The sequence below is a fragment of the Oncorhynchus kisutch genome, linkage group LG30 (assembly GCF_002021735.2).
Source record: "Oncorhynchus kisutch isolate 150728-3 linkage group LG30, Okis_V2, whole genome shotgun sequence".
In the NCBI taxonomy this organism is placed as follows: Eukaryota; Metazoa; Chordata; class Actinopteri; order Salmoniformes; family Salmonidae; genus Oncorhynchus; species Oncorhynchus kisutch.
The window spans coordinates 48,136,056-48,151,121 of record NC_034203.2 but is presented as its reverse complement, the minus strand read 5'-3'; the positions used below and the strand labels follow the sequence as shown (position 1 = coordinate 48,151,121).

General features: G+C 49.5%; 1 protein-coding gene across 1 annotated transcript in view; it reads left to right on the top strand.

Moving 5' to 3' along the window:
- Positions 1-15,066, top strand: part of LOC109883852 (protein Niban 1) — a 70,694-nt gene that overhangs the window by 32,109 nt on the left and 23,519 nt on the right. The window contains exon 2 of the mRNA XM_031810075.1: positions 1,506-1,636. Coding sequence (XP_031665935.1) covers positions 1,506-1,636 — 131 coding nt within the window. The remainder of the gene's footprint in view (positions 1-1,505; positions 1,637-15,066) is intronic.

The window sequence follows — 15,066 nt, the reverse complement described above, 5'->3', positions numbered from 1 at the left end:
GCCCCCCATTGAACCTGTTCTGATTGGTGGTGGCCCAACGCCCCCAATGCCCCCTATTGAACCTGTTCTGATTGGTGGAGGCCCAACGCCCCCTATTGAACCTGTTCTGATTGGTGGTGGCCCAATGCCCCCTATTGAACCTGTTCTGATTGGTGGTGGCCCAACACCCCCCAACGCCCCCCATTGAACCTGTTCTGATTGGTGGTGGCCCAATGCCCCCTATTGAACCTGTTCTGATTGGTGGTGGCCCAACGCCCCCCAACGCCCCCATTGAACCTGTTCTGATTGGTGGTGGCCCAATGCCCCCTATTGAACCTGTTCTGATTGGTGGAGGCCCAACACCCCCCAACGCCCCCCATTGAACCTGTTCTGATTGGTGGTGGCCCAATGCCCCCTATTGAACCTGTTCTGATTGGTGGTGGCCCAACGCCCCCCAACGCCCCCCATTGAACCTGTTCTGATTGGTGGTGGCCCAATGCCCCCTATTGAACCTGTTCTGATTGGTGGTGGCCCAACGCCCCCTATTGAACCTGTTCTGATTGGTGGTGGCCCAACGCCTCCCATTGAACCTGTTCTGATTGGTGGTGGCCCAACGCCCCCACTTGAACCTGTTCTGATTGGTGGTGGCCCAACGCCCCCCATTGAACCTGTTCTGATTGGTGGTGGCCCAACGCCCCCCAACGCCCCCCATTGAACCTGTTCTGATTGGTGGAGGCCCAACGCCCCCCAACGCTCCCCATTGAACCTGTTCTGATTGGTGAAGGCCCAACGCCCCCCATTGAACCTGTTCTGATTGGTGGAGGCCCAATGCCCCCCATTGAACCTGTTCTGATTGGTGGAGGCCCAACGCCCCCCATTGAACCTGTTCTGATTGGTGGAGGCCCAACGCCCCCCATTGAACCTGTTCTGATTGGTGGTGGCCCAACGCCCCCCATTGAACCTGTTCTGATTGGTGGTGGCCCAACGCCCCCCATTGAACCTGTTCTGATTGGTGGTGGCCCAACGCCCCCCATTGAACCTGTTCTGATTGGTGGTGGCCCAACGCCCCCTATTGAACCTGTTCTGATTGGTGGAGGCCCAACGCCCCCCATTGAACCTGTTCTGATTGGTGGTGGCCCAACGCCCCCCATTGAACCTGTTCTGATTGGTGGTGGCCCAACGCCCCCCATTGAACCTGTTCTGATTGGTGGTGGCCCAACGCCCCCCATTGAACCTGTTCTGATTGGTGGAGGCCCAACGCCCCACTTGATGTTGGTGTTTCCTTTATTGTGTCCGTTAGCTGTCGCTCTGTGATGTGGTTTACTTGGAGGATGTGAGAAAGATGGTTCACCACTGAATGGCATTGTCTTGTTGTGAGCTACTGACTTTTAATGTCTTCAATGACACAGATCTGGTTCTGACCATTGTGTGTGTGTGTGTGTGTGTGTGTGTGTGTGTGTGTGTGTGTGTGTGTGTGTGTGTGTGTGTGTGTGTGTGTGTGTGTGTGTGTGCGTGTGTGCGTGCAGGTCGTGCGGAGTCCGAGCTGAAGAACTTCAGTCCCCACTACAGGCAGCAGTACTTTGTAGCCTTCTTCTCTCAGCTGCAGGAGGAGGTGGAGCAACACAAAGAGACACACACTCAGCTCCTTAAACAGAGGGTAAGACACACACACACACACACACATTATTTCACTTATATTTCACTGTATCACAATTCCTGTGGGTCAGAAGTTTACATACACTAAGTTGACTGTGCCTTTAAACAGCTTGGAAAATTCCAGAAAATGATGTCATGGCTTTAGAATATTCTGATAGGCTAATTGACATCATTTGAGTCAATTGGAGGTGTACCTGTGGATGTATTTCAAGAACTACCTTCAAACTCAGTGCCTCTTTGCTTGACATCATGGGAAAATCTAAATAAATCAGCCAAGACCTCAGAAAAAAATGGTATACCTCCACAAGTCTGGTTCATCCTTGGGAGCACTTTCCAAACGCCTGAAGGTACCACGTTCATTTGTACAAAGAATAGTACACAAGTATTTTTATGTATTTATTTTTATTTCACCTTTATTTAACCAGGTAGGCTAGTTGAGAACACCTTTATTTAACCAGGTAGGCTAGTTGAGAACACCTTTATTTAACCAGGTAGGCTAGTTGAGAACACCTTTATTTAACCAGGTAGGCTAGTTGAGAACACCTTTATTTAACCAGGTAGGCTAGTTGAGAACACCTTTATTTAACCAGGTAGGCTAGTTGAGAACACCTTTATTTAACCAGGTAGGCTAGTTGAGAACACCTTTATTTAACCAGGTAGGCTAGTTGAGAACACCTTTATTTAACCAGGTAGGCTAGTTGAGAACACCTTTATTTAACCAGGTAGGCTAGTTGAGAACACCTTTATTTAACCAGGTAGACTAGTTGAGAACACCTTTATTTAACCAGGTAGGCTAGTTGAGAACACCTTTATTTAACCAGGTAGGCTAGTTGAGAACACCTTTATGTTACCAGGTAGGCTAGTTGAGAACACCTTTATTTAACCAGGTAGGCTAGTTGAGAACACCTTTATTTAACCAGGTAGGCTAGTTGAGAACACCTTTATTTAACCAGGGAGGCTAGTTGAGAACACCTTTATTTAACCAGGTAGGCTAGTTGAGAACACCTTTATTTAACCAGGGAGGCTAGTTGAGAACACCTTTATTTAACCAGGTAGGCTAGTTGAGAACACCTTTATTTAACCAGGTAGGCTAGTTGAGAACACCTTTATTTAACCAGGTAGGCTAGTTGAGAACACCTTTATTTAACCAGGTAGGCTAGTTGAGAACACCTTTATTTAACCAGGTAGGCTAGTTGAGAACACCTTTATTTAACCAGGTAGGCTAGTTGAGAACACCTTTATTTAACCAGGTAGGCTAGTTGAGAACACCTTTATTTAACCAGGTAGGCTAGTTGAGAACACCTTTATTTAACCAGGTAGGCTAGTTGAGAACACCTTTATTTAACCAGGTAGGCTAGTTGAGAACACCTTTATTTAACCAGGTAGGCTAGTTGAGAACACCTTTATTTAACCAGGTAGGCTAGTTGAGAACACCTTTATTTAACCAGGTAGGCTAGTTGAGAACACCTTTATTTAACCAGGTAGGCTAGTTGAGAACACCTTTATTTAACCAGGTAGGCTAGTTGAGAACACCTTTATTTAACCAGGTAGGCTAGTTGAGAACACCTTTATTTAACCAGGTAGGCTAGTTGAGAACACCTTTATTTAACCAGGTAGGCTAGTTGAGAACACCTTTATTTAACCAGGTAGGCTAGTTGAGAACACCTTTATTTAACCAGGTAGGCTAGTTGAGAACACCTTTATTTAACCAGGTAGGCTAGTTGAGAACACCTTTATTTAACCAGGTAGGCTAGTTGAGAACACCTTTATTTAACCAGGTAGGCTAGTTGAGAACACCTTTATTTAACCAGGTAGGCTAGTTGAGAACACCTTTATTTAACCAGGTAGGCTAGTTGAGAACACCTTTATTTAACCAGGTAGGCAAGTTGAGAACAAGTTCTCATTTACAATTGCGACCTGGCCAAGATAAAGCAAAGCAGTTCGACAGATAAAACGACACAGAGTTACACATGGAGTAAAAACAAACATACAGTCAATAATGCAGTATAAACAAGTCTATATACAATGTGAGCAAATGAGGTGAGAAGGGAGGTAAAGGCAAAAAAGGCCAAGATGGCAAAGTAAATACAATATAGCAAGTAAAATACTGGAATGGTAGTTTTGCAATGGAAGAATGTGCAAAGTAGAAATAAAAAAATAATGGGGTGCAAAGGAGCAAAATAAATAAATAAATTAAAATTAAATACAGTTGGGAAAGAGGTAGTTGTTTGGGCTAAATTATAGGTGGGCTATGTACAGGTGCAGTAATCTGTGAGCTGCTCTGACAGTTGGTGCTTAAAGCTAGTGAGGGAGATAAGTGTTTCCAGTTTCAGAGATTTTTGTAGTTCGTTCCAGTCATTGGCAGCAGAGAACTGGAAGGAGAGGCGGCCAAAGAAAGAATTGGTTTTGGGGGTGACTAGAGAGATATACCTGCTGGAGCGTGTGCTACAGGTGGGAGATGCTATGGTGACCAGCGAGCTGAGATAAGGGGGGACTTTACCTAGCAGTGTCTTGTAGATGACATGGAGCCAGTGGGTTTGGCGACGAGTATGAAGCGAGGGCCAGCCAACGAGAGCGTACAGGTCGCAATGGTGGGTAGTATATGGGGCTTTGGTGATAAAACGGATTGCACTGTGATAGACTGCATCCAATTTGTTGAGTAGGGTATTGGAGGCTATTTTGTAAATGACATCGCCAAAGTCGAGGATTGGTAGGATGGTCAGTTTTACAAGGGTATGTTTGGCAGCATGAGTGAAGGATGCTTTGTTGCGAAATAGGAAGCCAATTCTAGATTTAACTTTGGATTGGAGATGTTTGATATGGGTCTGGAAGGAGAGTTTACAATCTAACCAGACACCTAAGTATTTGTAGTTGTCCACGTATTCTAAGTCAGAGCCGTCCAGAGTAGTGATGTTGGACAGGCGGGTAGGTGCAGGCAGCGATCGGTTGAAGAGCATGCATTTAGTTTTACTTGCATTCAAGAGCAATTGGAGGCCACGGAAGGAGAGTTGTATGGCATTGAAGCTTGCCTGGAGGGTTGTTAACACAGTGTCCAGAGAAGGGCCGGAAGTATACAGAATGGTGTCGTCTGCGTAGAGGTGGATCAGGGACTCACCAGCAGCAAGAGCGACCTCATTGATGTATACAGAGAAGAGAGTCGGTCCAAGAATTGAACCCTGTGGCACCCCCATAGAGACTGCCAGAGGTCCGGACAGCAGACCCTCCGATTTGACACACTGAACTCTATCAGAGAAGTAGTTGGTGAACCAGGCGAGGCAATCATTTGAGAAACCAAGGCTGTCGAGTCTGCCGATGAGGATATGGTGATTGACAGAGTCGAAAGCCTTGGCCAGATCAATGAATACGGCTGCACAGTAATGTTTCTTATCGATGGCGGTTAAGATATCGTTTAGGACCTTGAGCGTGGCTGAGGTGCACCCATGACCAGCTCTGAAACCGGATTGCATAGCAGAGAAGGTATGGTGAGATTCGAAATGGTCGGTAATCTGTTTGTTGACTTGGCTTTCGAAGACCTTAGAAAGGCACGGTAGGATAGATATAGGTCTGTAGCAGTTTGGGTCAAGAGTGTCCCCCCCTTTGAAGAGGGGGATGACCGCAGCTGCTTTCCAATCTTTGGGAATCTCAGACGACACGAAAGAGAGGTTGAACAGGCTAGTAATAGGGGTGGCAACAATTTCGGCAGATAATTTTAGAAAGAAAGGGTCCAGATTGTCTAGCCCGGCTGATTTGTAGGGGTCCAGATTTTGCAGCTCTTTCAGAACAAGTATAAACACCATGGGACCACGCAGCCGTCATACCGCTCAGGAAGGAGACGCGTTCTGTCTCCTAGAGATGAACGTACTTTGGTGCGAAAAGTGCAATTCAATCCCAGAACCACAGTAAATGACCTTGTGAAGATGCTGGAGGAAACGGGTACAAAAGTATCAATATCCACAGTAAAACGCGTCCTAAATCGACATAACCTGAAAGGCCTCTCAGCAAGGAAGAAGCCACTGCTCCAAAACCGCCATAAATCCAGACTACGGTCTACAACTGCACATGGGGACAAAGATCGTACTTTTTGGAGAAATGTCCTCTGGTCTGACCACCTGTCACGCTCTGACCATTATTTGCGTTGTTTTTTATTTTTATTTTGTTTGGTCAGGGTGTGATCTGAGTGGGCGTTCTATGTGGCATGTCTAGTTAGTCTGTTTCTATGTGTTTTGGCCTGATATGGTTCTCAATCAGTGGCAGGTGTTTGTCGTTGTCTCTGATTGGGAACCGTATTTAGGTAGACTGTTTCGTGGGTTATTGTCTGTTGTGATGTTGCATGTTTGCACTCAGTATTTATAGCGGTTCGTTTTGATATTTTGTTTGTTGAAGTGTACTTCGTGTTTGTTTTCATCTATCATTAAAAGGATGTATTCACATCACGCTGCGCTTTGGTCTTTGGAACTACGACATTCGTGACAGAACATTAATAGAACTGTTTGACCATCATGACCACCGTTATGTTTGGAGGAAAAAGGGGAGGCTTGCAAGCCGAAGAGCACCATCCCAACCGTGAAGCACGGGGGTGGCAGCATCATGTTGTGGGGGTGCTTTGCTGCAGGAGGGACTGGTGCACTTCACAAAATAGATGGCATCATGAGGAGGGAAAATTGTATGGATATATTGAAGCAACATCTCATCAGTCAGGAGGTTAAAGCTTGGTCGCAAATAGCTCTTCCAAATGGACAATGATCCCAAGCATACTTCCAGTCAAGATTCTAGCAGGCATGTTTCGCACTAACTGATGTTTATTTAGTGCTTTATCCGGGTAGCTGGAAAGTAGAGCATTGCAGTAGTCTAACCTAGAAGTGACGACAAGCATAGCTTAATTTTTCTGCATCATTTTTGGATAGAAAGTTTCTGATTTTAGCAATGTTACGTAGATGGAAAAAAGCTTGATATGTTCGTCAAAAGAGAGATCAGGGTCCAGAGTAATGCCGAGGTCCTTCACTGTTTTATTTGAGACAACTGGTATAACCATCAAGATTAATTGTCAGATTCAACAGAAGATCTCTTTGTTTCTTGGGACCTAGAACAAGCATCTCTGTTTTGTCCGAGTTTAAAAGTAGAACATTTGCTGCCATCCACTTCCTTATGTCTGAAACACAGGCTTCCAGAGAGGGCAATTTTGGGGCTTCACCATGTTTCATCGAAATGTACAGCTGTGTGTCGTCCGCATAGCAGTGAAAGTTAACATTCTGTTTCTGAATGACATCACCAAGAGGTAAAATATATAGTGAAAACAATAGTGGTCCTAAAACGGAGCCTTAAAGAACACCGAAATTTACAGTTGATTTGTCAGAGGACTAACCATCCACAGAGACAAACTGATATCTTTCCGACAGATAAGATCTAAACCAGGCCAGAACTTGTCCTTGTAGACCAATTTGGGTTTCCAATCTCTCCAAAAGAATGTAGTGATTGATAGTATCAAAATCAGCACTAAGTTCTAGGAGCACAAGGACAGATGCAGAGCCTTGGTCTGACGCCATTAAAAGGTAATTTACCACCTTCACAAGTGCAGTCTCAGTGCATTGACGGGTTCTAAAACCAGACTGAAGCGTTTCGTATACATTGTTTGTCTTCAGGAAGGCAGTGAGTTGCTGTGCAACAGCTTTTTAAAAACATTTTGAGCGGGACGGGAGGTTCGATATAGAGGCCGATTAGCTTTTTATATTTTCTGGGTCAAGGTTTGGCATTTTAAAGAGAGGCTTTATTACTGCCACTTTTAGTGAGTTGGGTACACATCCGGTGGATAGAGAGCCGTTTACTATGTTCAACGTAGGAGGGCCAAGCACAGAAAGCAGCTCTTTCAGTAGTTTAGTTGGAATAGGGTCCAGTATGCAGCTTGAAGGTTTAGAGGCCATGATTATTTTCATCAACATGTCGAGAGATATAGTATTGAAAAACTTGAGTGTCTCCCTTGATCCTCGGTCCTGGCAGAGTTGTGCAGACTCAGGACAACTGAGCTTTGGAGGAATACACAGATTTAAAGAGGAGTCCCTAATTTGCTTTCTAATGATCATGATCTTTTCTGAGACAAGAAGTTCATGAATGTATCACTGCTGAAGTGAAAGCCATCCTCTCTTGGGGAATGCTACTTTTTAGTTAGCTTTGCGACAGTATCAAAAATCAACTTTGAATTGTTCGTATTTTCCTCAATTAAGTTGGAAAAGGAGGATGATCGAGCAGCAGTAAGGGCTCTACGGTACTGCACGGTACTGTCTTTCCAAGCTAGTCGGAAGACTTCCAGTTTGGTGTGGTGCCATTTCCGTTCCAATTTCCAGGAAGCTTGCTTCAGAGCTCGGGTATTTTCTGTATACCAGGGAGCTAGTTCCTTATGATAAATGTGTTTTGTTTATAGAGGTTCAACTGCATCTAGGGTACTACGCAAAGTTAAATTGAGTTCCTCGGTTAGGTGGTTCCTCGGTTAGGTGATTTTTGTACTCTGGCGTCCTTGGGTAGGTGGAGAGAGTCTGGAAGGGCATCTAGGAATCTTTGGGTTGTCTGAGAATTTATAGCATGGCTTTTGATGATCCTTGGTTGGGGTCTGAGCAGATTATTTGTTGCGAATGCAAACGTAATAAAATGGTGGTTGGATAGTCCATAATTATGAGAAAAAAACATTAAGATCCACAACATTTATTCCACGGGACAAAACTAGGTCCTATGACTATGACTGTGGCAGTGAGTAGGTCTGGAGACATGTTGGACATAACCCACTGAGTCGATGATGGCTCCGAAAGCCTTTTGGAGTGGGTCTGTGGACTTTTCCATGTGAATATTAAAGTCACCAAAAATGTGAATATGACTACAAGGTCCGACAGGAAGTCAGGGAACTCAGTGAGGAACTCTGTATACGGCCCAGGAGGCCTGTAAACAGTAGATATAAAAAGTGATTGAGTAGGCTGCATAGATTTCATGACTAGAAGCTGGCTGACAGCCTGCTGCCTGGCCTGCACCCTATTTCATTGTGGAGCTAGAGGAGTTAGAGCCCTGTCTATGTTGGTAGATAAGATGAGAGCACCCCTCCAGCTAGGATGGTGTCCGTCACTCCTCAGCAGGCCAGGCTTGGTCCTGTTTGTGGGTGAGTCCCAGAAAGAGAACCAATTATCTACAATTCTATCTTTTGGGAGGGGCAGAAAACAGTTTTCAACCAGCGATTGAGTTGTGAGACTCTGCTGTAGAGCTCATCACTCCCCCTAACTGGGAGGGGGCCAGAGACAATTACTTGATGCTGAAACATCTTTCTGATTGTTCTGACTGTTTCATCCTAACATCGTTGGTGCCGACGTGGATAACAAAATCCCTATACTCTCTACACTCGCCAGTTTTAGCTTTAGCCAGCACCATCTTCAGATTAGCATTAACGTCGGTAGCCCTGCCACCTGGTAAACAATGAATGATCGCTGGATGATTCATTTTAAGTCTAATACTGCGGGTAATAGAGTCACCAATGACTAGGGGTTTAGACCCTTTCTTCTTTAAGGTTGCTGCCCCTACATCGCCACGCCTATCTCTGACCTTTTTCACCTGTCTCTCCTTTCTGGGGAGGTTCCTGTTGCTTGGAAGGCAGCCACAGTTCAGCCTTTATTTAAAGGGGGAGATCAAGCTGATCCTAACTGTTATAGGCCTATTTCTATTTTGCCCTGTTTATCAAAAGTGTTGGAAAAACTTGTCAATAATCAACTGACTGGCTTTCTTGATGTCTATAGTATTCTCTATGGTATGCAATCTGGTTTCCACTCAGGTTATGGATGTGTCACTGCAACCTTAAAGGTCCTCAATGATGTCACCATTGCCCTTGATTATAAGAAATGTTGTGCTGCTATTTTATTGACTTGGCCAAAGCTTTTGATACAGTAGACCATTCCATTCTTGTGGGCCGGCTAAGGAGTATTGGTGTCTCTGAGGGCTCTTTGGCCTGGTCTGCTAACTACCTCTCTCAAAGAGTGCAGTGTATAAAGTCAGAAAATCTGCTGTCTCAGCCACTGCCTGTCACTAAGGGTGTACCCCAAGGCTCGATCCTAGGCCCCACGCTCTTCTCAATTTACATCAACAACATAGCTCAGGCAGTAGGAAGCTCTCTCATCCATTTATATGCAGATGATACAGTCTTATACTCAGCTGGCCCCTCGCCAGATAAATGCTCTACAACAAAGCTTTCTTTGTGTCCAACAAGCTTTCTCTGCCCTTAAATAAAGGTTAAATAAAAATAAACCATTCTGGAGGAGAAAACTGCACACTCGTGCTGGTAGCTAGCTAGCTACTGAAGTTAGCAAGGCAAATTTGAAATAAATTGCACTAACTGGACACAAAAATGTAATTCTAAACCAAGAAAACAATTTATAATATACCTCCTCCGTCTCCTGTAATTAAAATATAATAATTTCAATTCTATAATATCCCAAAAATCTCAACTGTCTTCACTCATAACCTCTATCCAACAATGTCACCAAGACTCTCAACACATAGAACCCCCATAATGCTCTGTGGCACAATCACAATACAACTCACTCGGTTCGTTCTCTGATCCTAATTCTAAGATTGTATGGACAACATGTCAGTTCATACTGCAAAAGCTGTGATTGGTTGGAGGAAGACAAAGTCAATGTAGCCAGAGGAAGACGAAATCAAGCTGTCCTCCGGCTATACCATGGTGCTAGCCCAGACAGTGCCCAGACAGTGCCCAGACAGTGCCTAGACAGTGCCCAGACAGTGCCGAGACAGTGCCGAGACAGTGCCCCAGACAGTGCTCAGACAGTGCTCAGACAGTGCTCAGACAGTGCCCAGACAGTGCTCAGACAGTGCCCAGACAGTGCTCAGACAGTGCCCAGACAGTGCCCAGACAGTGCTCAGACAGTGCCCAGACAGTGCTCAGACAGTGCCCAGACAGTGCCCAGACAGTGCCCAGACAGTGCCCAGACAGTGCTCAGACAGTGCCCAGACAGTGCTCAGACAGTGCCCAGACAGTGCCCCAGACAGTGCCCAGACAGTGCCCAGACAGTGCCCAGACAGTGCTCAGACAGTGCTCAGACAGTGCCCAGACAGTGCCCAGACAGTGCCCAGACAGTGCTTAGACAGTGCCCAGACAGTGCTCAGACAGTGGCGAGACAGTGCCCCAGACAGCGATCAGACAGTGCCCAGACAGTGCCCAGACAGTGCTCAGACAGTGCCCAGACAGTGCTCAGACAGTGCTCAGACAGTGCCCAGACAGTGCCCAGACAGTGCTCAGACAGTGCTCAGACAGTGCTCAGACAGTGCCCAGACAGTGCCCAGACAGTGCTCAGACAGTGCCGAGACAGTGCCCCAGACAGCGATCAGACAGTGCCCAGACAGTGCCCAGACAGTGCTCAGACAGTGCTCAGACAGTGCCCAGACAGTGCCCAGACAGTGCTCAGACAGTGCTCAGACAGTGCTCAGACAGTGCTCAGACAGTGCCCAGACAGTGCCCAGACAGTGCCCAGACAGTGCTTAGACAGTGCCCAGACAGTGCTCAGACAGTGGCGAGACAGTGCCCCAGACAGCGATCAGACAGTGCCCAGACAGTGCCCGGACAGTGCTCAGACAGTGCCCAGACAGTGCTCAGACAGTGCTCAGACAGTGCTCAGACAGTGCCCAGACAGTGCTTAGACAGTGCCCAGACAGTGCTCAGACAGTGCTCAGACAGTGCTCAGACAGTACTCAGACAGTGCTCAGACAGTGCCCAGACAGTGCTCAGACAGTGCCCAAACAGTGCTCAGACAGTGCCCAGACAGTGCTCAGACAGTGCTCAGACAGTGCCCAGACAGTGCTCAGACAGTGCTCAGACAGTGCTCAGACAGTGCTCAGACAGTGCTCAGACAGTGCCCAGACAGTGCCCAGACAGTGCTTAGACAGTGCCCAGACAGTGCTCAGACAGTGCCGAGACAGTGCCCCAGACAGTGATCAGACAGTGCTCAGACAGTGCCCAGACAGTGCTCAGACAGTGCTCAGACAGTGCTCAGACAGTGCCCAGACAGTGCCCAGACAGTGCCCAGACAGTGCTTAGACAGTGCCCAGACAGTGCTCAGACAGTGCCGAGACAGTGCCCCAGACAGCGATCAGACAGTGCCCAGACAGTGCCCAGACAGTGCTCAGACAGTGCCCAGACAGTGCTCAGACAGTGCTCAGACAGTGCCCAGACAGTGCTCAGACATTGCCCAGACAGTGCTCAGACAGTGCCCAGCGTGCTTAGACAGTGCCCAGACAGTGCTCAGACAGTGCCGAGACAGGTGCCCAGACAGTGATCAGACAGTGCCCAGACCAGTGCTCAGACAGTGCCCAGGACAGTGCCCAGACAGTGCTCAGACAGTGCTCAGACAGTGCTCAGACAGTGCCCAGACAGTGCTCAGACAGTGCTCAGACAAGTCCCAGACAGTGCCCAGACAGTGCCCAGAACAGTGCTCAGACAGTGCCCAGGACAGTGTCAGACAGTGCTCAGACAGTGCTCAGACAGTGCCCAGACAGTGCCCAGACAGTGCTCAGACAGTGCCCAGACAGTGCTCAGACAGTGCCCAGACAGTGCCCAGACAGTGTCAGACAGTGCTCAGACAGTGCCAGACAGTGCTCAGACAGTGCCCAGACAGTGCCCAGACAGTGCCCAGACAGTGCTCAGACAGTGCTCAGACAGTGCCCAGACAGTGCTCAGACAGTGCCTCAGACAGTGCCTCAGACAGTGCCAGACAGTGCCTCAGACAGTGCTCAGACAGTGCCCAGACAGTGCCCAGACAGTGCCCAGACAGTGCCTCAGACAGTGCCCAGAGACAGAGTGCCCAGGACAGTGCCCAGACAGTGCCCAGACAGTGCTCAGACAGTGCCAGACAGTGCTCAGACAGTGCCCAGACAGTGCCCAGACAGTGCCCAGACAGTGCTCAGACAGTGCCCAGACAGTGCCCAGACAGTGCTCAGACAGTGCCCAGACAGTGCCCAGACAGTGCCCAGACAGTGCTCAGACAGTGCTCAGACAGTGCCCAGACAGTGCTCAGACAGTGCCCAGACAGTGCCCAGACAGTGCCTCAGACAGTGCTCAGGACAGTGCCTCAGACAGTGCTCAGACAGTGCCAGACAGTGCCAGACAGTGCCCAGACAGTGCCCAGACAGTGCCTCAGACAGACAGTGCCCAGACAGTGCTCAGACAGTGCCCCAGACAGTGCTCAGACAGTGCCTCAGACAGTGCTCAGACAGTGCTCAGACAGTGCTCAGACAGTGCTCAGACAGTGCCCAGACAGTGCTCAGACAGTGCCCAGACAGTGCAGCAGTGCCCAGACAGTGCCTCAGACAGTGCTCAGACAGTGCCCAGACAGTGCTCAGACAGTGCTCCAGACAGTGCCCCAGACAGTGCCCAGACAGTGCTCAGACAGTGCTCAGACAGTGCCCAGGACCAGTGCCAGACAGTGCTCAGACAGTGCCCAGACAGTGCCCAGACAGTGCCCAGACAGTGCTCAGACAGTGCCCAGACAGTGCCCAGACAGTGCTCAGACAGTGCTCAGACAGTGCCCAGACAGTGCTCAGACAGTGCCCAGACAGTGCCCAGCAGTGCCCAGACAGTGCCCAAGACAGTGCTCAGACAGTGCCCAGACAGTGCCCAGACAGTGCCCAGACAGTGCCCAGACAGTGCTCAGACAGTGCTCAGACAGTGCCCAGACAGTGCTCAGACAGTGCCCAGACAGTGCCAGACAGTGCCCAGACAGTGCTCAGACAGTGCTCAGACAGTGCCCAGACAGTGCCCAGACAGTGCCCAGACAGTGCCCAGACAGTGCTCAGACAGTGCCCAGACAGTGCCCAGACAGTGCTCAGACAGTGCCCAGACAGTGCCCAGACAGTGCCCAGACAGTGCTCAGACAGTGCCCAGACAGTGCCCAGACAGTGCCCAGACAGTGCTCAGACAGTGCCCAGACAGTGCCCAGACAGTGCTCAGACAGTGCCCAGACAGTGCCCAGACAGTGCCCAGACAGTGCCCAGACAGTGCCCAGACAGTGCCCAGACAGTGCCCAGACAGTGCTCAGACAGTGCCCAGACAGTGCCCAGACAGTGCCAGACAGTGCCCAGACAGTGCTCAGACAGTGCCCAGACAGTGCCCAGACAGTGCCCAGACAGTGCTCAGACAGTGCCCAGGACAGTGCCAGACAGTGCCAGACGTGCCCAGCAGTGCCCAGACAGTGCTCAGACAGTGCTCAGACAGTGCCCAGACAGTGCCAGACAGGCCCAGACAGTGCCAGACAGTGCCCAGACAGTGCCAGACAGTGCCCAGACAGTGCTCAGACCAGTGCCCAGACAGTGCTCAGACAGTGCCCAGACAGTGCCCAGTACAGTGCCCAGACAGTGCTCAGACCGTGCTCAGACAGTGCCCAGACAGTGGCCCAGACAGTGCTAGACAGTGCCCAGACAGTGCCCAGACAGTGCCCAGACAGTGCCCAGACAGTGCCCAGACAGTGCCCAGACAGTGCTCAGACAGTGCCCAGACAGTGCTCAGACAGTGCCAGACAGTGCTAGACAGTGCCCAGACAGTGCCCAGACAGTCCAGCCTGCCCAGACAGTGCTCAGACAGTGCTCAGACAGTGCTCAGACAGTGCAGACAGTGCCCAGACAGTGCCCAGACAGTGCCTCAGACAGTGCCCAGACAGCTGCCCAGACAGTGCCCAGACAGGTGCCAGACAGTGCCCAGACAGTGCTCAGACAGTGCTCAGAAAGTGCTCCAGGACAGTGCCCAGACAGTGCCCAGACAGTGCCCAGACAGTGGCTCAGACAGTGCCCATACAGTGCCCAGACAGTGCCCAGACAGTGCCTCAGACAGTGCTCAGACAGTGCCCAGACAGTGCTCAGACAGTGCCCAGACAGTGCTCAGACAGTGCCCAGACAGTGCTCAGACAGTGCCCAGACAGTGCCCAGACAGTGCTCAGACAGTGCCCAGACAGTGCCCAGACAGTGCTCAGACAGTGCCCAGACAGTGCCCAGACAGTGCCCAGACAGTGCCTCAGACAGTGCCCAGACAGTGCCCAGACAGTGCCCAGACAGTGCCCAGACAGTGCCCAGACAGTGCTCAGACAGTGCCCAGACAGTGCCCAGACAGTGCCAGACAGTGCCAGACAGTGCCCAGACAGTGCTCAGACAGTGCCAGGACAGTGCCCAGACAGTGCCCAGACAGTGCTCAGACAGTGCTCAGACAGTGCCCAGACAGTGCTCAGACAGTGCTCCAGACAGTGCTCAGACAGTGCTCAGACAGTGCCTCAGACAGTGCCCAGACAGTGCTCAGACAGTGCCCAGACAGTGCCAGACAGTGCCCAGACAGTGCCCAGACAGTGCCCAGACAGTGCCCAGACAGTGCCCAGACAGTGCCCAGACAGTGCTCAGACAGTGCTC